The sequence below is a fragment of the Manacus vitellinus genome, unplaced genomic scaffold (genome assembly GCF_001715985.3).
Source record: "Manacus vitellinus isolate BGI_N305 unplaced genomic scaffold, ASM171598v3 scaffold_40_pilon, whole genome shotgun sequence".
In the NCBI taxonomy this organism is placed as follows: Eukaryota; Metazoa; Chordata; class Aves; order Passeriformes; family Pipridae; genus Manacus; species Manacus vitellinus.
The window spans coordinates 5,515,056-5,535,039 of record NW_021940541.1 but is presented as its reverse complement, the minus strand read 5'-3'; the positions used below and the strand labels follow the sequence as shown (position 1 = coordinate 5,535,039).

Below are 19,984 nucleotides of genomic sequence, written 5' to 3'. Positions count from 1 at the left end.
AAATTATAACTGTAACATTACAGATGATGCACAAGGCCAGAAAATTGCTGAGGAGAAGACATCCTGATTTTGTGTAACTTATTTACTGTTTCAGGCAGAATATAAAAGGGCTGTGACTACAAATCAATGGCACCGGCGACTTGAGTTCCCAAATGGGGAGACCATTGTTATGCACAATCCCAAGGTAATAGATTTTGGCAGTTTTATCTCACAGGATTCATTAGGGATGAAGGAGCAAATGGATGGAAGCATAAATTGAATGCAGTTTTAATCTTGATTGATACTTGCTTTGGATATGTGTGCATTGAAGATATAAAGTTTATGGATCACTCAACTTCTGCTTACCTCAATGTGCTGCCAGGTGGTTAACAGACAATGCTTTCTGAGACCCAAGGGGAATAAGGGTTTGCATGATAAGTATTTGCACTAAGCATAACTAGCAGCAAATGGTAGGCCATTTGAATTAGTTTAACCTCATACAGTCTGTACCTAATGAAAGATAATTTAAGCTGAGAGCTTTCATGTGGAGAAGAACATTAATCTAACTATAAGGTAAATAGTTCGTTTATTTAATCTGTGAGAAGTTTTCTACTGTGGCTATTTTTAGGCTGCAAGAATATAGCAAAACAAGCTTTAAAAGTTATTCTAAATATTCTGCAAACAGTCTCATGTTATTAAAACGTGGACTTCAGCCTTGTTGAGTGGTGCTGTTATCTGTTCACTTATCACAGATGTAGTAATTAATAAATAGAACAAGCCAAGGGCCAGAATCATGGTTGCTCCTACTTGAAGCATTTAATAATGCTGGTTAAGGAATTGTGTCCAGCAAAAACCTAGAGAAGGAGCACTTAAACCACTTGGTGTCATAAATATGAGTTCAGACTACAAGTGTAAGTCCTCTAAACAGCTGTACTACTGAATTCCTCACTTCCTACTGAGGACTACTTCAAATGCTGTTGTCATTCCCTGAAAAGCACTTTTTTTTTTCTGTTTTCTCCTTGTGATACAGTTATTGTAAATCAGGTAATATTCAGTTTCCTCACATAAGGAAGAGTGGATACTGGGCACTAGGAGAGAGGAACTGGAATAATGCTTGTCTGAGGAGTTAAAGCTGTTCAGAATCCCTCAGCAGGCCCAGCTTCTCCAATAAGTGTCTACTTTTGTCTGAGTGATCTGGTTTCTGTTCACACTAATGAAGATTGTCTGTGGTTTTGGAGTCTGATTTTAGTGAAGCTGTCCCTGCTCTGGGGAATGGTCTTAGGGTTTTCAAGGGCTTTTTTGGTTATTTTTGCATATATGCTAGCTGAAGAAAAGATCTGAGTTTCAGATGCAAGGTAAAGCAATGGAAAAGTGTGTTAAACTATGCAGTGCTTTCAGAATAACAAGTCTTAAGGTTTTTTGTGTTCATAATTGATAAACTACAACAAATGTATTTGCTGCAGGTCATAGTTCAGTTCCAGCCTGCTGCCACACCAGATGAATGGGGCACTTCTCAGGATGGTCAGGCAAGACCAAGGCTGGTAAAACGTGGAATTGAGGATGACCATGATGAGATTCCTGATGGTATGTGAGCCCTGGAGGTGGGTCTGCACTGGGACCAGCTGGGTTGGGTCTGTGCAGAAGCTGGACAATATGGCAATGCACTGTTCATGCCTACAGTCTAAAGGTTGAAGTTATTCCTTAATCTAAGCTGCTTGAAAGAGATTATGTGGTTTTGGGGGTTTTTTTAATCAAAAATATCCTATGGGCTCTGTTATGTTCTGAATCATAATAGGCTTTATAGAGTTACTTGACTCTAAACTTCATTCCTTCAGTACATATTGGCACTCTGAATGTTTTATTTTCTTTTTTTACAGGAGAAATGTCCCAAATTGACCATCTGGTATTTATGGTTCATGGCATAGGTCCTGTATGTGACTTGAGGTTTAGAAGCATTGTTGAATGTGGTAAGTTTTGGCTTGTATAATGAGTAGTTGTGTTCTTAACTGTTTAAATGTGGTTCTCTGTAGCTCATAATCAGATAAGCAAGTAGTTTGTTGTTTGTTTTTTTTTTTAAAAAAAGTCCCTAATGTTAAGAAGCTCAACTTCTGGTAGAATTTTGTCATGATTATTTTCCAAAAGCAGAATCTGTGTTTTGTCAGACTTGCAGCTTTACCTGTTAATACTAGTCCTCAATATCAGACTTGCAGAGTGATTTGGGTCTTGAGATCTGTGGGGTGGTTTTTTTCCTTTTTGTTTGTTTGGGGTTTTTGCTTTTTCTTGTGTGACTGAATGTGTTGCTTTGTGTGGTTTGTGTGCAAGGAGTGGTTTTCTGTTTGCCTTTTTTTTTTTTTAAATAAATTCTAGTACAACTGAGTAAATTAAAAAAGCCCTTTCTGGTCATGGAGTGAAAATCTCATTGTGAGATAAATCAAAGCTTGCTAGAAAAGTCCATTTTAACAAAAACATGTATTTTCTTATTGTTAGAGGGGTAATACTTGAAAAGATATTTCCATCATTTGTATTCTGATTATGTGTGAAATTAGGGGGGAAGAGGGAGTATTACTTAAGTACTGCTACTATCAGACTTCCATTATTGTTTTTCTTTGCAGTGGATGATTTTCGGACTGTTTCTCTGAAGTTGCTGCAGACTCACTTTAAGAAGGGTTTGGAGGAAGGTAAAGTGAGCAGGGTGGAATTCCTTCCAGTTCACTGGCACAGTTCTCTGCATGGAGATGCAACAGGTGTAGACAGGTGAGTGTGTTGTTTAATGTTGAAAACTTCATATAAGCTGTTATTTAAGAGGTTTTGGAAAGTGGAGGAAAAGAGCAGTTCCTGTGCTCTGTAGGCTAGATGAGTAAATGTGTGACTGGGTTACAAAAGAGAGTTGCTAATTTCATTTAATGAGCATTTTGATAAGGAGCATTGGGAAAGCTGGCAAGGCATGAGGGATATTTTCTCTTGTTTATTTTCACACACACTTTTCAGGAAAGTGGCCAGTGCATGATACATAATGGTGAGTGTGTAGGGGTGGTGATGGTAAGTATGAGGTGGTGAACATGGAGATGTTTTGTCCAGTAACAGGTTGTACAATTTAGAATGGAGAGTTTTTTGTTCTTTTCCTTCCTGCAGTCTGAGTTTGACTCTGGGAGGTGTCAGGATCCTGTTTCTGAGGAAGGCATCAAGCCCTCTGTCCAGTCCTAGAGGAGCTCCTGAATTCTGTTAGGCTACCACTCCTACCCAAATATAGGTACTTTGCTTCAAAAGAAAAAAGTCCTTGGCTCAGCTGCCTAACAGAATTCAGGATTCTATGATTATAATTTTGTGTGTGGGTTCTTTTTCTCTTCCACTTCAATCTGCTCACAGAAGTTCTCTGTAACTGTGTGAGAGCAGTGTTGGAATAGAAAAGAGATTATTTCAGGCATCCCTTCAGCCTGGAGAGAAAAAAGGGAGCTGTATCTTTCTCGAATATGTACAATCAGCAGGTAGCACTAATGTATGAATATACAAGGCCAGAAGTCTGTGTTTTTTAAAAAAATGTTTTTAGAGACACTTTCTGTAGAATTTACATTGCAGTTCTAAGTGGAGTGACATTACCTGTCGCTTCAAAAGTTAACGAAGTCCTTATCTGTGTTTCTTAAAAGGCATTCAACACTTTTAATGGTTTTGTGTTACCAGGAACATAAAGAAAATCACTCTGCCGAGCATCGGGCGCCTGCGGCACTTCACCAACGAAACGCTGCTCGACATCCTGTTCTACAACAGCCCCACCTACTGCCAGACCATCGTGGATAAAGTCGGCCTGGAAATGAACCGGCTGTACGCGCTCTTCATGAGCCGCAACCCCGACTTCAAAGGAGGAGTCTCTGTGGCTGGGCACAGCCTAGGTGATTGGTTTAGGGCTCTTTGGGACAAACCAGCATTCCTTCGTTAAGCATCCAGCTCAAATGAGCTGTTAGCTGACTAACAAACACCTCCCAGGAGCTGAGTTTATCAGGCTTTGAGAGAAAATTAGTACTTCGTGCATGAGTACATTCTCCCCCTCTGTCGTTTCCTTCTTGAAGACTTAGCATCTAATTTGCATTTAAAAGCTGACAGCTTATCTGGTGTCTTGTTAGGTGGGTGATTTCTGTGTCTCAGAACCCCCACTTAGTTAAATTACACTCATTTTTTGGAAGATAGAATAAGTGTTATAATGACATATTGACATGCTGGTTTGGGCTGGAACTTTTCCTCCAGCTTGGCAAGCAGTCTCAGGTGTTTAAAGAAAGATAATTTAATCATGGCAACTACATAAAGCATGAATGGAGGTGGGGGGGAAAGGGCTTGCTTTTAGCCAAGAGTAATTATGTTCAAATTAATAGGTGGGTATTTTATTTTAATTCAGCCGTGTTTTTTGACCAATCTATTTGATGTTATTGCATATAAATCTTCCTTGAGATTTAGGGACAGGAATACCTGGCATTTTTCCCAAGTCAACTTTAATTCTTGTTTCCAGGTTCCTTAATTCTCTTTGACATATTGTCTAACCAGAAGGACTTGGCTTCATCAGTGAATTCTGGGCCCTTCTCTGCTGTTAATGGGACTGTAAAGGATGTGGCTGTTCATGATAAACAGGTAATTTGCTACTAGTCTTTCCAGCCCAATAGACCTGATATTTCCAGCAATTTTTTTCTTAATTTTTCTGAATTTATAGCTGAAACATGGTTGTGGGTTCTGATAGTACATTTGAACTTGTTCATGGAATTTGCAGTTTTGTAAATACTGTCAGTTCTCAGGAAAAACTGTTTGCATCTTGCTCAAGTTCCAACTGGGCTGGTAATGGGATTTGATCATGAACATCAGCTTTGACCCTTGTGAACATGTACCTTGGTCTTAACTGTATCTAACTGGTGGGGGAGGTGTGTAAGAGGGAAAGAATCTGTCTGTGCTCAGGGTGGAAATGGTGACCAGTTGTTTGGTGAATAAAAGGAAGTATTTTTAAGTGTCAGAAAGCTCAACAAAACTTTTGTCTCTCTTAGTGATTTTTAAATATTTCTTTTGCTGGTCTCTTATAAGAGGAGAATTTGCATCCCTCTTCACTAAAAGTGGATGTATATTTACAGAGCTTGCATGCTAATGTTTTTAAGAGAAAGGAATTCCACTTGGTTTGGCTTGCTGCACGTCGATTTTTCACTATTAGAGGATGTGATTCTGGTTCTGTGCTGTTTTGTTAAGATGACTGAAGATAGCAGTTCCTTGGGCTCCTCAATTGCCACATCTGGTGATGACCTTTGTGAGCCTGAGCTGGATGAGGATGCTGCCACTTTGCAGAAGACTCTGGAGATGCTGAGTTTGTCGGAGTATGTGAGCACGTTTGAGAAGGAGCGGATGGACATGGAGTCTCTGGTACAGCAGTGCTCACTTGGCTTCTGGGGGCTGCCCAGGGGATGGGGTTTATATCTGGGGTTTGTTGTTGTTTTGTTCTGCTTTTCCTTCGAGTTTAGTGACCATGAGACAGAGAGCAGTTGCAAAGATAAGATAATCATGCATGACTTGAAGCCTAAGTGTTAGGTGACTCTTGTCCTTTTTTCTAGGTGTGGTACATCCCCCCCAGTTTTGTTAAAGCACTTTGTTTCATGTCTTCTTAATGTTTTATATTTTCTATAGCTTTATAAAATGACTTAGCAAATTCATAAGTCATTGCCAGTAAGAAATTACATGTATTACTAGAAAAGTTATGAAGTGTGCTTTGATTGGGTGTGTTTGCTGTTTCTTTAGCTCATGTGTACAGTTGATGACCTGAAGGAAATGGGAATACCTCTTGGACCAAGAAAGAAAATAGCTAATTTTGTGAAAGACAGAGCAGCCAAGCAGGTAAATACATTTTTCAGGAATGAAATAAAACATGATCAGGCAAATGTAACTGACTTCCTTACTGTGGAGTAGCTTCTATTCTTGAACACTCTTCTTAACATCCTGGATATATTAAAGAAATTTTGACGACTGTGAAATAAACTTTTGTTGTGCCCTAACTTTGAAACTTTTCTCAAAAGGAACAGAAGAAAGCAATAGCAGAAAAGAAAGCAGTGCTGGCTGCCACACTCCAAACTCAGGAAGACACCCAGAAAGCAAAAGAGTCAGTTCCTTCTGTCTCCTCTCCAGAGGCTGGTCAGCACTCAAAGAGGAAACTCCCAGTTGGTGCATCCGTGTCTTCTGTCAACATTGACTACGAGTACTTTGAAGTAGGAACTGGCCAGGTGAGACTACATCCATTTAAATGATTTGGACAATCCTGTCCTTTTCTTTGTTTTTCTGTTTGTGTGGGTTTTTTTTTTTAAATATTTATGACTTTGGGCTACCTCCCTTGGTTGTTATACAAAAATGATGTTTACACAGAACTTCGCCCTTTGGTGGGAAGGGGGGGCTGGGAGGGTGGGTTAGATTGCTGAAAAGCAAAACTTACTATAGCAAGGTTGTCACTACAGTTGGTTTTTAATTCCAGCAGTGAGTGAGCTGTAAACACAGTTCTGTTCCAGAAGCAGAACTGTGTGAATGACAGAAGATTGAGTGACATCAGATTAAATGCCTCTGTGGCTTTACAGTTAACATGGTCGCCTCAATTGATCCATTTATGCTGTTATATTTAAGGTTTACCTCAAACTAAACTTAAAAACTTCCTTGTTTAAATATTTTTTTACTTTTTTTTTTTCCTTAAAACCCCACTTTAATATCATGGTATCAATATGCACTAGTACTATGATATTATTATGGAACAGGGCAATGCAGCTGAAGCTTCCTGGAAGTGCTGTGAGCATGTGGTTGATTTAATACAGAACTTGCTTTTTCCTTCCTGGCTAAGCATTATATGACTTAGCTGGCAGTTCTGAGAGATTCTGTGTCTGATTTCTGTCTGCCAGGTTTCTGTGGTTTACAGTGCATTGGACTTTGAACCAGATATTTTCTTTGCTCTGGGTTCTCCCATTGGTGTGTTCCTCACTGTGAGGGGGGTGGAGAAGATTGATGAAAACTACAGGCTTCCTACCTGCAAGGGATTCTTCAATATCTATCACCCAGTGAGTAAGCAGAGCTTTTGAGATCTGATTTTAGCTGATGCTGGTGACAAGAAGTGTAGAATATGAAGTTCTAACTTCTGAGCATTACATCTCTTATTCCCTTACATACAGTTCCCAAAACACAAAACCCCCCTGACCCATCTGACATATTTATTCCACATATTTGTAATCTTTACTGCAAAAGTGAAGTAGGTCTGGCTATAGGTTCCATACCTATAGGGTTGGTTTGAAAATATTTGCCTTGTTTCTTTTCAGAGCTAAGGAACTTTTTTCCCTCCATTAATTTCAAGCCACTCTTGTAGATTTTTGTGCAGTGTTTGTGTTTTTACATTCAGTACTTTTGTCCTGTGTCATCTTGTTTGACAGTTCAACAGTGACATGTTGAATAGAGATCATCAGAGTGCAAGAAAATCTTGCTGTTGTGTTTCCTCATTAGAATCTCTGTCTGTAGAACAAGACTGAAGTAGTTAATGAATCTACTTAATCTTATGATTGAACTAAACTGTCATGAACTAAGTTTCTGTAAATTCAGATAGTACAGAATTAAAAAATGGGTTTCTATTAATCATAACTAGGGATTTTTTTTCACTGAAATGTGATAATTAGAATAATTTCTAAGATAACTAAATGTCAATGTGTTGTTTCTCAACAGCTTGATCCAGTAGCTTACAGGTTAGAACCAATGATCATTGAAGACATGGATTTAAAACCAGTTCTCATTCCACATCATAAAGGCAGAAAAAGACTTCATCTGGGTAAAAAGAAAACTTATTTCATATGGATCTCATTTTTCTTATTGCCTCATTTGATGCATTAGAGTTTTATAAAATTTTAAGAGACTAATGAACATTCTTGGATATCTGACACCCTGTTTCTCCTGAACATCAGACATGATTCCACCCAGTCCCATAAGTTGGGCATTCACAATTTGATTCAGAAGTAATAATGATAATTCCTCCAGATTTGAGCTTCTCATTACCCAAGTTCCATTTAAAAATTGCTGCACATTTCTTGTTCACCTTCATTTCTAAGATGCTGTCAAACAGACACTAAATTTATTGGTTTCTCTTACCTTGCCCCTACTGACCCCCGTGATGTGTTTTACCAGTGTCTGTTCAGGATTGCAAACCTGGAGGAAAAGGTGTTTCTGCAGCCACTGGGCAGGGAGTGGATTTTGTTGCTCACAGGCACCCATCAGACCAAGGTGCTCTTGTGAAATTTTGCAAACCTAATAAGGAAAGTCAGTTTTGCTGTTCAGTTGACAAGATTTCTGCTGTAGAAGTTCACAGAGCCCTCCCTAAACATCTTCAGGCACTCAGGTGGAGCAGTTCTGCACCATCTGTACCATTAGAATGGTACTTTAGAGTGAGTCTGCTTTCCTAGACTAGACAAGATACTTGTTCAGGAATGTTCTAGTTTACAACTCTTGTATTGTAAAGAACTCTCCTTCATCCAGCATTTCCCAGCAGTGTGAATGTCAGATTGTTACTGGGGACACAATTCCTGAGCTGTAGCAGAATTACAGGCTGAGGGAGTGCTTCTCCAAATTCACTACCACTGCAAGAGACAGTGGCAGCTCTTCTGGTCTCTTCTGCTGTGCTGGAGTTTGAAATTAGTCTCTCTCTCCCCTTCCTTTTGTGTAGGGTGTGAGGAGTGATTGTGGGGGGTGATGGAGCTATTTATGTCATTTATGTGGACCCTTCTGCATTTGGAGACTATTGAACTGTTTCCTGTGCTAGTAGGTTTTAACTCATTGACCCATTCAGTGAGAAATCATTTGTGTATTAGTTGCATTTCCCTTAATCTTTTTGAATGGAATAGAGAAGCAGAAAACACATTCATGACACAGCAGGCCTGTTTCTCCTGGGAATTGAGATATTTGTTAAACAGAGTTTCATCACTCTGGTTTTAGGTTGTAATTTTAAATCCTTCTGTATTGAGATTTTTTTGTTGTTTGTTGTTTTTTAGAGCTGAAAGACTCTCTGTCTCGTATGGGCTCTGATCTGAAACAGGGCTTTATCAGCTCTTTGAAGAGTGCATGGCAGACCCTGAATGAATTTGCCCGTGCCCACACATCTTCAACTCAGCTGCAAGCAGAGCTGGAGAAAGTAGCCAACCAAATAAAAGAGGAAGAAGAAAAGCAAGTAGTAGAAGGTATGTGGACATATTATTGTTTTACCTCTAACTTATTGAGCTCAAATTAATTGAAGCTTGAGTATCCCAGTGACTGTTTGCTATTGATTTTCCTGACCCTGTTAAAGAGACCTCTCTGCTAAGCACCAGGTTCCCACCAGAGCTGCTCTGTCACTCCCCCCCTCAGCTGGAAGGGGGAGAGAAAATCCAATGAAAGGTTTGTGGGTTGAGATCAAAATAAGGAGAGGTCACTCAGCTGTTATTGTCATGGGCAGAACACACTTGACTTGAGAAAACTGCTTTAATTTGCACACTCTTTCAACTTTCTGTTAGAATGGCAGGTTTCTAAATCAGGTTTCTAAATCAGGTGTGTTTTCTTTCAGGGCAAATCAGTATGAATAAATCTTTCCATGATTTATTCTCGAGTAGTTTTCTACTGAGTTTTTTGCGAGGAGCTTAGAAGCGTTTAGGTGTGTTCTCTAACAGAATAAAAATAAGTTTAACTCAGGTGTAAATAATACCCTTAATAATAGCAAGGGCAGGATTGCCAGTTGTGAATTACCTGTCTGTGTTTGGCAGTGCTGGCTTTGTCTATTCTTAGAAAGACAAATCACTCCTCTTAGTGTGGATTGAGGATAGTGATTGACACTGTGCAGGAGAGATGTAAAAATATGTCATGTCAGGTTATTCACTCATAGAATGACTGGATCTGTGTATATATAAAACAGTGGGGTTTGTTCTGAAAATTGCTCAGCTACTGCTTTTCATGAGGCCTTTTTCAAACAAACTGTTTAAACTGTTATGAAAGAAATAAGCCTATAATTCCAGTCACCTTTCTGAATCGTGCAGTTCTGGCCAGTTCTGGTGGTTGTTATTGTCTTATCTCAATCTCTTGGACATTTTAGCAGGGGAAATGGGTGATATTTCTTGATTATAGTCAAGCAGGCTGTGCTTGGAAATAGTTTAAACCTTAAACTCTTGTCATTTTAGCTGAGAAGATCACTGAAAGTCCAGAGCCTCCAAAAGATGAAGATTCCTCAGTGAAGGTGGGAATGCTGAATGGGGGACGTCGGATTGATTATGTGCTCCAAGAGAAGCCAATAGAAAGCTTCAATGAATACCTCTTTGCTTTGCAGAGTCATTTGTGCTACTGGTAAGAGGAAATATTTGTGATTCTGTAAATATTGCTTAAGGTAACCAGTATATATGAATGTCCAGGAATGGCAGGCTCATCTGATTTCAGAATTCTGTGTGAGTGCAGGGTGCACGAATCTATCATCGTGTTTGTACCCAAGACATTGCATGCTGTTCTCTTGACCTTTGACACTCAAAACACACATTTTTGGCTACTATCATTTTCAAAACAAGGAGAGCTCTGTAAGCATTTTGACAACTGTAGTTTTTCAAATCAAACTGTTCATGAAGGAACTGTATTAGACTACAATATATAGTAAAACTTAATTACCATTTCATGTTGAAATGACATTGCTGGATGCTCTGCTATCAAATATTAACAAAAAAAAAGAAGAAGATAAAGGCACAGTGGAACTTCCTGTAAATTTGGATGGTTATGATTGACCACTTTTATGCAGTGGTTGCTTGTACACAGAAAGAAAAATTTATAGAACAAGAAGCAGAGTTTGGTGTCATCATGTGGTCAGAGCTGTAGTGCAAAATTGTTTCCCTGGATTTGGATTTATTTTTTTTAAGGTGCTTAAATATCTCAAACAGAGAAAGATATCATTCCACTTATACAAATAGTGCAACTCCTGACCTGTTGCATTAGCCCTGATGAGTTGCTCTCTTTTTTTGGTGTGCCATTGCATACATTTTCTTACTGTCATAAAATCAGGTGCACGTGAAAATCCACAAGGTGTGGAAAGGCAGAGCACAAGACCAGCACACTTGGAGGTCAGCTGTGAGCTGAGCAGAGCAGTGCTGGGGAGGGAGGAGTGACTGCTCTCTTGTTTTGAGTTTAGCAGGTGCTGGACAAATAGTGCTCTACGTTCCTTTTGAAGGGTTGGTTTTCACTAGCTGATAATTTTAGAAGCAGGCGTTTTCCCCGAGGTTAAAATGTGGCATTGAAGCGTTTCCTGAAGGATCTTTATATTCAAGCCAATATCACTCACCCTCAAAGCTCGGGAGCTGCCCGGGAAGGGATTCTGGAGGCTGCTGTGAGCGCTGAGCTCTGCCCAGACGCCCCAGTGGTGGCAGTGCCGTTCCACACGCTGGTTAAAGGCTGGAGAATTCTTTGCCACGGGGTGGCAGCCGCTCACTGCCAGCTCTTTAAAAACTTGCTGCACTTAGCTGGGGTTTGTCATTCGATTAGGGGAGATAAGCCCGGTGAATAATGACCCAAATGAGAGAGCTCTTTTTTGGGGAATGGTGAGAAAAGCCTTAAATGAAATGCTGGGCGCGTTAAGAGGGAGCAGAGCTCCTGTGCCTGATTGTGGAAAATATTTGTAGTCCCTTAACTTGCACGTTTAACTCAGTACTGATGTTCTGTAAATTATGTTCCTCACACTTGGAGGATCACAGTCCTGAGCACCTTAATCTCCTTTGATGTCTCCCTCTGTCACTTATTTTAAAAAGCACAGGAAGCTGCCCTCATCTAACTCCCACAGCTTTGAAACTTTGTTAAAATTTAGGTGTTTAACTTTTTTATTTTTACAGTGCTCGTTTCATTTTTATGTTGATGGTGTTTATATGTGTTTAAATAGCATTTTACAGATGAATCAGAAAATTAAGTCTATTCATGTCAAATTTAAATTAAGATAGCCTGAAGGTTTGATTTTTGAAAATAAGAGGCAAAACAGCCTCTTGGGAGCATGGCACTTGAATTATATTAAACTTTAAATTATTTGAGAACTATCTTACATTTTAATGGCAAGGAAGGGAGGAAGAAAGTCTGGACAAGTAGAATGTATTCTTTTTAGAGAGCTGAGATAGCATGGAATGACTTCAAGAATTAGAACATGGACCATATTGAACTAACTTTTAATTTTTTTTTCATTCTTCCCAGGGGTTCTGAAGACACTGCCTTGCTGTTCCTCAAAGAGATATACAGGACTATGAATATCAATCCTGAGCAGCCACAGCATTGATGTCTAGAAACAGGAATTTGTAAGTTTGCTCCAGTATAACTTATGGACTCATATCAAATTCAGCTGCAGCTTAGATGTCTTTACTTTCCCTTTTTCCTCTGAAGTTTAAATTACAAGGCAGGCAGCCATAAAATGTCATTTTGATTGCAAAAACAATTTCTAGACTTGAATGCAGGGGTTGTCTTCGAGTTCTTTCCCTCTTCATTCCCAAAAGATATCTGATGTTGGTAGTTTTGGTCTGGGATAATAACCATCAGTACTAACATGACCAAAGCATGATTTCTCTTTATCATGCTTCTCCCTCAGTTCATTTGTTCAGTGAATGTTCCAAACCAGGAAAACTTGGAAAACTTGGATCTGTTGAAACTTCATTTACAGTGCAGTAGATTAAAGAACACCAACAGTGTTTCCACTTCTTTAATGTCCATATTGTTGACCAGTGGGGCACGTGTATGACAGCAAAAAAGCTGCTTGTCTCCCAAGAAAGTGTTAAACACTGATATTGATAAATTACTGAAGTATTTTTATTTTATTATCTTTGTATAGATTAAGGATTTCAGTAGAACAAGGGAAATGACACAGCATGGAAGTTGGTTCACTTTGAAAAGAAATTAATACACAGTATGATTGAGTATCTGAGATAGAAATATTCTTGCAGGTATTTTTATTTTAAGATATGTGTTTCCTAACTGAGGATCTGTATTGTACCAGTTTGGATCACTAGATGTTGTAGAAAAGAATATACTCTCTTTTGAGAGGCAAGGAGGAAATAATGTGCACCTTGCCTTTTTGGAAGGCAAGGAATCATACAAAAAGAGAGTTTCTGATGTATTTCTCCATTTTCAGAAGAACTGATAATGCCAAGCTACATAAATACCCAGCATGAAGAGAAATACTTGACATTTCAGAGGACTATTTGAGGCATCTTTCACTGCTACCATACAGTTTTAGTAGTCTTTTGTAACAGAGTGCTTCTGATGGTCAGTTGATAGCATCTTTTTTTAAAATGAAATGTCAGGGCTGATCAAATGCATTTTTTAAAGCACAGGCAAGTGAAGGAAAAGGCCCCATTTGGCTGCACACTGTGCCAGTGGTGTGTCAGCTCTCACACTGGCTTAGGCAGTGTCTCAAGGCAGAATTGCAAAATTTTTTCTCTCCTTCTCTTTCTTTATGACCACTTTGGTTGAAATCATATGGAGCTTATTGTGAAGGAAAGGCCTTTAAGTGCCTTTGCAGGAGGGGAAGGGAACGTGGTGATTTATCTCTACAAAGTAGTTTGTTGCTCAGCTTCAGCAGGCTCTGGCATAATTGTGTTTTATCACTGAGAACTGCACAGCTGGAGGAGGGTTTAGCAGGATGTCACACAACAAAGCACAGCCAGGGAAGTCTGTAATTCCATTAGGAGTTGCTCAGAAGGCCCCTCAGCACTTGGTTGACTGAGCAGTGTTTGAGGCTGGGACTCAGATAGCAGAGGTTTAAGTGGGAGGGCAGTAGGGCCCACTGGAGACACTACATGACAAGAGGTGTCCTGGGAATGCTGCACACTGGGAGACCAGGATCTTTTCCACAGGAGAAGTGTCTTTCCATACACTGTGTAAAATATTATCACATAAATCTCGAAGTACTGAAGTGGAAAATTCTCCCCCAGTGTTAGTCAGGTAGGGTTGGCATTGGTTTTTTTCTCTTTTCTGTTCTTTTAAGACTTTCAAAGGTGAAGGTAATGGATTATCCAGCAGTGCCTATGACAGCAGCATCCATTTCCCTACACAGGAGCAGAATATCTGAAGAAACAGCCCCTCTATTTATGGGCTGCTCAAGGGGAAGAGTAAATGCCAGAGGAGCTCTGGGCTCCCTCATCATATTTTCATATTAATTGACTGGAGTGCTGAGACCTGACCACTTCCCTGCCTTTACGTGCAGAGCTGCCTCTTGCTGTCCAGTTTGATTTCCTGGCTGCTGGTGCAGATCCCTTTAACTTCTTGGGGACTGTGGCAATTTTGGAGCAGATAAAAAATGAGCAGAGGCAGGCTAAGGGAGGAGCTGGATGTTTGGTTTTGTCTCTGTTTTGTTTCTGAGACAGGGATGGAGTTGGCCCTTTCTGGGGGTTGTTACCTTCTGAGTTTGACTTTTATTTTGTATCAGTGACTTGATTTAGCTCTTCTAGATCATCCTGGAGCTGGTCTGTGTGAAACAGTAATACAGTGTTTCCTGTAAACAGTGTATTAAAGCTTGGATGTGTAAATTATCACATCGGGGTTTTGTCTCTATTTAGAGTAGGATAGTTTATTACCATAAGTTAAAGAATCTAATAGCCAATTAAAATGCACAGTGAATGACATCCTATTAGCAGCTGTTGTGAGCTTTTTCTGTTTGTAATTGTAATTGCCAATTTGTGTCCACAGAAAGTATATTTCAGAGGCTTATTACATTAAAAATTTGATTAAAAACGTGTATGGATTTTTAGATCTTTTTGAGCCCTCTTGAAATGGAATGTTGGCATGTTTAATTTTATTAGTACTGCTACAGGAATAGAAAACTTGATATATTTCATATTTCCAATATGTTCATGTTCTGTTTTCTCTGCACAGCCACACCTGTTGCTCCCACAGACCTGGTGAAAAACTCTTTGGAAAACATCTGGTATTTTCATATTTACACATGACAGGATAAGCATCAGACTTCTTTTTTTCTGCCAGTGCAGAACTTGCTCTGATTCTACCTTCTTGTGTCACTTCAAGCAAACTTAAATTCCGAGGTGCTCAGCACTGTCCATCAGGAGATGGATGGAATGACACAGTTCTGATCCTAAATCAGTTTAATTGTACAGTTGCCAAGTATAAGGTGATCAGTGAAGAAGTTTATTTTGGCATGCAAATCATTACTTCTCCTTCAGCTCTCCTGTCTCAGCTGGCTGTCAGACATGCTCTGCCTACTAAGGCAGCTTGTCCTCATTAAAAAGGACTTGGTGGAACAGCAATAATCTGTTTTTCTTGACATGTTCGTTCGTCCACCTTCAAACTATAAAATGTGAGCTGTAGTTATAACCATCTTTATTACAGATTACACAATCCAGTTCATATTTACTAACAATTAGCAACCAGAATCATTTTCTTACTATTGTAAGTGTGATGGAGATTATTTTATAAAGACCTTTTTAAGCCTCTGTTAAGAGTTTTACTGTTGCTTTTTTTTTTTATAAGTAAAAATGAACTTTTGACTTTGAAAATGTTAGAAGTTTGTTACAACTAGTTCAGTGTTCACATATCCTGAAATGAAGAACAATTTAAAATAACATTTTGATCTGGTAATTACAGAATTAGAGACTGTTCTGAGTTAATTAAGGCAATTTTAGTGAAACCAGACTGCAGTTGGGAGAATTAAAATACTTACCTTGATCTTGCAGTCCCACATCTCAAGACAGTCAATGTAAATAGGATCCTGAAGCTTAGGGGTGCTGGATAATAATCTGGATCCAGACCTGCAATCCAGGCTCCATTTTTTGTACCAAAGTTGAAATGAATTGGGTGGTGTGAAATCCTTGGAATTCATGTCTCGGAATACTGAGCTGCTGTACCTTTCCTTGGGCTCCAAGTTACATACACATTGTGGCTTTTCTTAATATTGGTGATTTAACCTTACTACTGACTCTTTGCCTCTGTTATTGCAGTAAATGAATTCTGAAATGCAGTATGTTTATTTTTCTTTCCTTGATATATGTAAAATACACATTATTGTGTATATAATTGGATGGCTGTAATTAAAAATACCTTACTTCCAGTGGAGTTTACAACAAGGTTTTGTATTTCTTCACAGAAAATAGGTTGGAAGAGACCTCTGGAGAGGTTGCTTAGTCCAACTTCCCTGCTCAGGGCAGGAGGGCTCAGGGCCTGGTTCAAGGCTGGAGATCCTTTGCTTCTCTGGGTCCTATTTTAAACTTTGCTTTGGTTGCAAATTTTTCTTCTAATATAGAGTCAAATTTCCCAGGTGGAGGTTGTATCTGTTGCCTCTTGTCCTTTCTCTTTGCATCTTCAAGAGTCAAGTCTCTGTCTTCCCTTGTGCTCTCCTGATTTTCCTGTTTGGCTTCTCCAGCCCAAGCACTTTCCATGGCATCTCCTGCCTGCCATACACTGTGACCCTCTGGGCATCTTGGACTTGCTTCAGTTTATCAAAGTTCAACTTCTTCTGGGAAGCAAGTTTGCCAAAGGAAGCTTTTTATCCAAAATATCAAATATATTTGTAAAATTAACCTCTGAAGATAAAGTTTAAGTTTTACAATCTGTTTTGTTAGTTAGAATACAAAATATATACATACATATATATATATATGTATGTATGTAAACAACAAAAACTCCACAACCACTGGCCTTATTTTCCTCTGAAGTATCATAGAGTGGAAGGTTATACACTTGTATTTATCAACCTTGTGCAACACTGAATAACCTGAGTCTCCTTAAACAGCATTTTTTGAGGAGCTGCTGGGCTGTGAAGGATCCCCTGGGAGGGAACAGCAGCACCAAGGAACAGTAACATTTTATGAGGTGTCAGAAGTGCTGTTGCTTGGTGCACAGGAGGATGTTGCAGGTGAATGAGGACCATCTGGAGTGGAGGGATTGTTTTGGGAATATAGCATAAAAATCAGTTCTGGTTATACAAACAAAAAATTGCCTGCAGCTACAGTAACTAATCAGTGTTACATCTTAAAAGCATGGGGAAGTTCAGACATAAAGGAAGGAAAAATTACAGTGTAACCTGTAATTATATAAACCACAAGAAAAATAAATGGAATTTATAGAGTGATTTTATATCTGTTATAGATTAATATATTACTTCCTCAGCAGAAATCATGCCAGTGTGCTGCAATAAAGTATTAGGCAGGCCCTATACAGCACAGCTTCCAATATGTGCTGCCCCAGGCTTGCTGGCTTTTTATTTATTTTGGTAGGTACTGTGATGCACAGTTAAGCAGATAATGCTAATTAAACTTTAATTGGTCAATCCATAAACAAAAATTAAAAGTTTTCCCTGTCATATTTTCATCTGTGCTGAAGTGATTGTAAATGTTTAAAAAAAGCAGAGCTCTGCAGTGCTGAAACCATCCCTGGGACTGATCACACCCAGCACAGTGCAAAGACACTGCCAGTTGCTCATAGAACTTGTGAGTAATTCTTGGTGCAAAGGAGGACATTAATCACACCCTGTGTTGCTCTGTAGCTTTCCTAAAGACATTTTCTCTGCCTTCCTGCTCCTGAACACCTGCAGTGATGTTTGGGAATGGGGTTATCCTCACAGGCTACAGCTGCTGTAGGAGGACCTCCACCCACAGAAACCAGCTCAGCTGGGGCCCTGATGAGCTGCTCTGATGCCACCTTTGTCCTGGGGCTGGTGCTCTGGTCCCTTCATTTCAGCAGCAGAGGTTGGCTGAGCTACTTAGATCAATATTCTTACAATTATCACATTCCTGCCAAGTGTTCTTTGGAGGATCCTCTGAGCAAGGTGCCTTCTCCCTGCGCTGCTCTGGCACAGCCCCACTTCCACTTCTGAAATGGGAGAGAGTCTCTGTGCCCTGATATGTGTCTGAAGACATTTATGAAGATCTGAAGACTTCTGACAACATAAGGTGCTTTGTTTGGTGAAGGTGTCAGGAAGTAAGTGGCTTTACACCCCTTCTGTGAGGAGAGGGGACTCCTCCCAAGGAGTGACACTTGTGTGAGGTGTGTCACTCCTGTGGGGGTCCTGCTGTGTGGAATGGTGTGGAATGCTGCCATGTAAGCAGGTATGTAACATTGTGTTCATCTTATTTTGTATCTACACATCTGGTAAAATGCAAATTTTTTGAAAAGAAGTTCACTGAAGGATGAAAGTTCTCAGACTGTGTCTTTTCCATAAGCACTTAATCCTCAGGGCATTACAAGAGAGAACATGTGCAGGAACCAAAGGTTACTGGTGCAGTCCCCAAAGCCACAGAAGTAGTGAAGGGCACAAAGTACACTGTGTAGGATAAATTGGAAATGGAAAAACAACTCAGGAAAATGAAAAATTAATCACTTTGCAGTGAAGGGTCCCACCTCTCTGGATGCTCCTTTCAGACCCTGGTACAGCCCAGTTTTGCATTGAGGCCTCGTGTGGAAAATTAATCTTCAGGTGGAAGTTTTTATGAATGAATTCCAAGGAAATAATCAGAGCCTCCCTAAGAAATCCAGCACCTTCCCAAAAGATTCCCATTTGGATGAAATGAAATCTTTCATTGAAAACTTTTTTTCTTTTGGAAAACTTTCTATCCCCTGCTCCTCTCCTGCTGTTCCAGGAGCCGTTGCTTCCATCAGTAGGAATGTTTCCTCTGGGAACACCTCCTCACACATCTGTTCATAGAAGTAGCACACTCAAATAATTTCTCCTTGTGCTGGGAGATGCCTGGCATAACACAGAAAATTCCCAGTAACTGTGCTAGAGCTGTCCTGGTCCTTTCCCAAAGAATGTTATATTAATATTGATAACTTTGGTCTGCAATAGGACAAACGTGTTACAAACTCTGTCTAAAATGGTATTTCCATAATAATATTCTCCCTGATTTCTTTCTGCAGGTGATTTTTTTTTTCTTGGGATGAATAGTAAGATCTGGGATTTCATTTTTCCTAAAACATGCTCAGTTGGTGCCAGTGCCAGGGTGCTCCTTGGTGGAGGCTGGATGTTCAAATATAAGAGGAGGGGGTGGTAGAGAAGCAGCCCTTTGCAGAGCTGCATTTCTCTGACCAAGCTGAGTATTACTGGACTATTATTTTTAATCATCCCTTTGAATTAGGATGTGTTAGAATAAGAAGAATTCTTGTTTAAAAATAGGAAATATCATTTCATGTGCCTGTTCTCATTTCCTGGTGTTTAACTGAAATGGTGAAAATCGTTGGCAGCTGCTTTGATTTAATAGGAGCAGTTTGTTGTACAAAACCATAAGCTTGGCTTTAGATTTCTACCTGATTTTCATAACTGTAAATCAGGATTAACTTCCCCAAGGCTGATGGAACCACTCCAGTGTAAATACAGTTACAAACAGGCTTGCTGGGACTCAATTCTCCAGCCTGTCGAGGTCCTGACTGGCAGCACAACCATCACCCAGCACTCCCATCATCTGCACTTTTAGGGTTTATTCCTAACTCTAAAACAACCTGTGGACAGAAAAGCACAAACTGCTGTGCCCTTTGTGGCAGAACCCAAAGTCCTAAGGATTTGCCTCATTTCTGCAGTGGAAATGTTTAGTGACCTGAGCAGAGGTGACCAGGGTTTGCTCACAGTGCTCAGCTGAGCTGTTTGGAGGGTACAAGGACTTCATAGAATGCACTCTGCTGAAGGTGAAATGCAGCTCTCCAACATGCACCAGGAATGGTGCTTTCAGCTCAATGGCTCTTAAAATGTGGGACTCTCCAGGCTTCCTTTACATATGGAGGCTGTAAAAGGAACTCCTTTTATATATCGATAAAATAGCTTCAGATCTGTATAAATTTAGGCAATCAAAAGTGAAGTGTGTCTATTTAAGAGATGGCAATAGAGGACCAAGGCCTGAGGGGAGAAGAAACCCAACAGTTGACCCTGTGTCTCACCTTCTGCCAAAAAAGTGTTCAAATAACTGTTAAGGTAATCTTGTTAAAATGGCCCCATGAATACACCTGAAGCAATATTTATGCCTGAGACTACTCTGAGTGCATGAGTAGGGGAAGAGTT

The 19,984-nt window shown here is 39.8% G+C and overlaps 1 protein-coding gene across 1 annotated transcript in view; it reads left to right on the top strand.

Annotated features, from left to right (window-relative positions):
- The window catches only part of SEC23IP (SEC23 interacting protein), a 19,969-nt gene extending 4,011 nt beyond the window's left edge, over positions 1-15,958 (top strand). Inside the window, exons 4-18 of the mRNA XM_029961993.1 lie at positions 95-184; positions 1,443-1,563; positions 1,857-1,946; positions 2,592-2,733; positions 3,658-3,866; positions 4,478-4,596; positions 5,197-5,367; positions 5,740-5,835; positions 6,015-6,218; positions 6,879-7,034; positions 7,687-7,789; positions 9,003-9,188; positions 10,158-10,320; positions 12,190-12,290; positions 14,860-15,958. Of these exons, the coding sequence (XP_029817853.1) occupies positions 95-184; positions 1,443-1,563; positions 1,857-1,946; positions 2,592-2,733; positions 3,658-3,866; positions 4,478-4,596; positions 5,197-5,367; positions 5,740-5,835; positions 6,015-6,218; positions 6,879-7,034; positions 7,687-7,789; positions 9,003-9,188; positions 10,158-10,320; positions 12,190-12,271 (1,932 nt within the window). The 3' untranslated portion in view covers positions 12,272-12,290; positions 14,860-15,958. The remainder of the gene's footprint in view (positions 1-94; positions 185-1,442; positions 1,564-1,856; positions 1,947-2,591; positions 2,734-3,657; positions 3,867-4,477; positions 4,597-5,196; positions 5,368-5,739; positions 5,836-6,014; positions 6,219-6,878; positions 7,035-7,686; positions 7,790-9,002; positions 9,189-10,157; positions 10,321-12,189; positions 12,291-14,859) is intronic.
- The last annotated feature ends 4,026 nt before the right edge of the window (positions 15,959-19,984 follow it).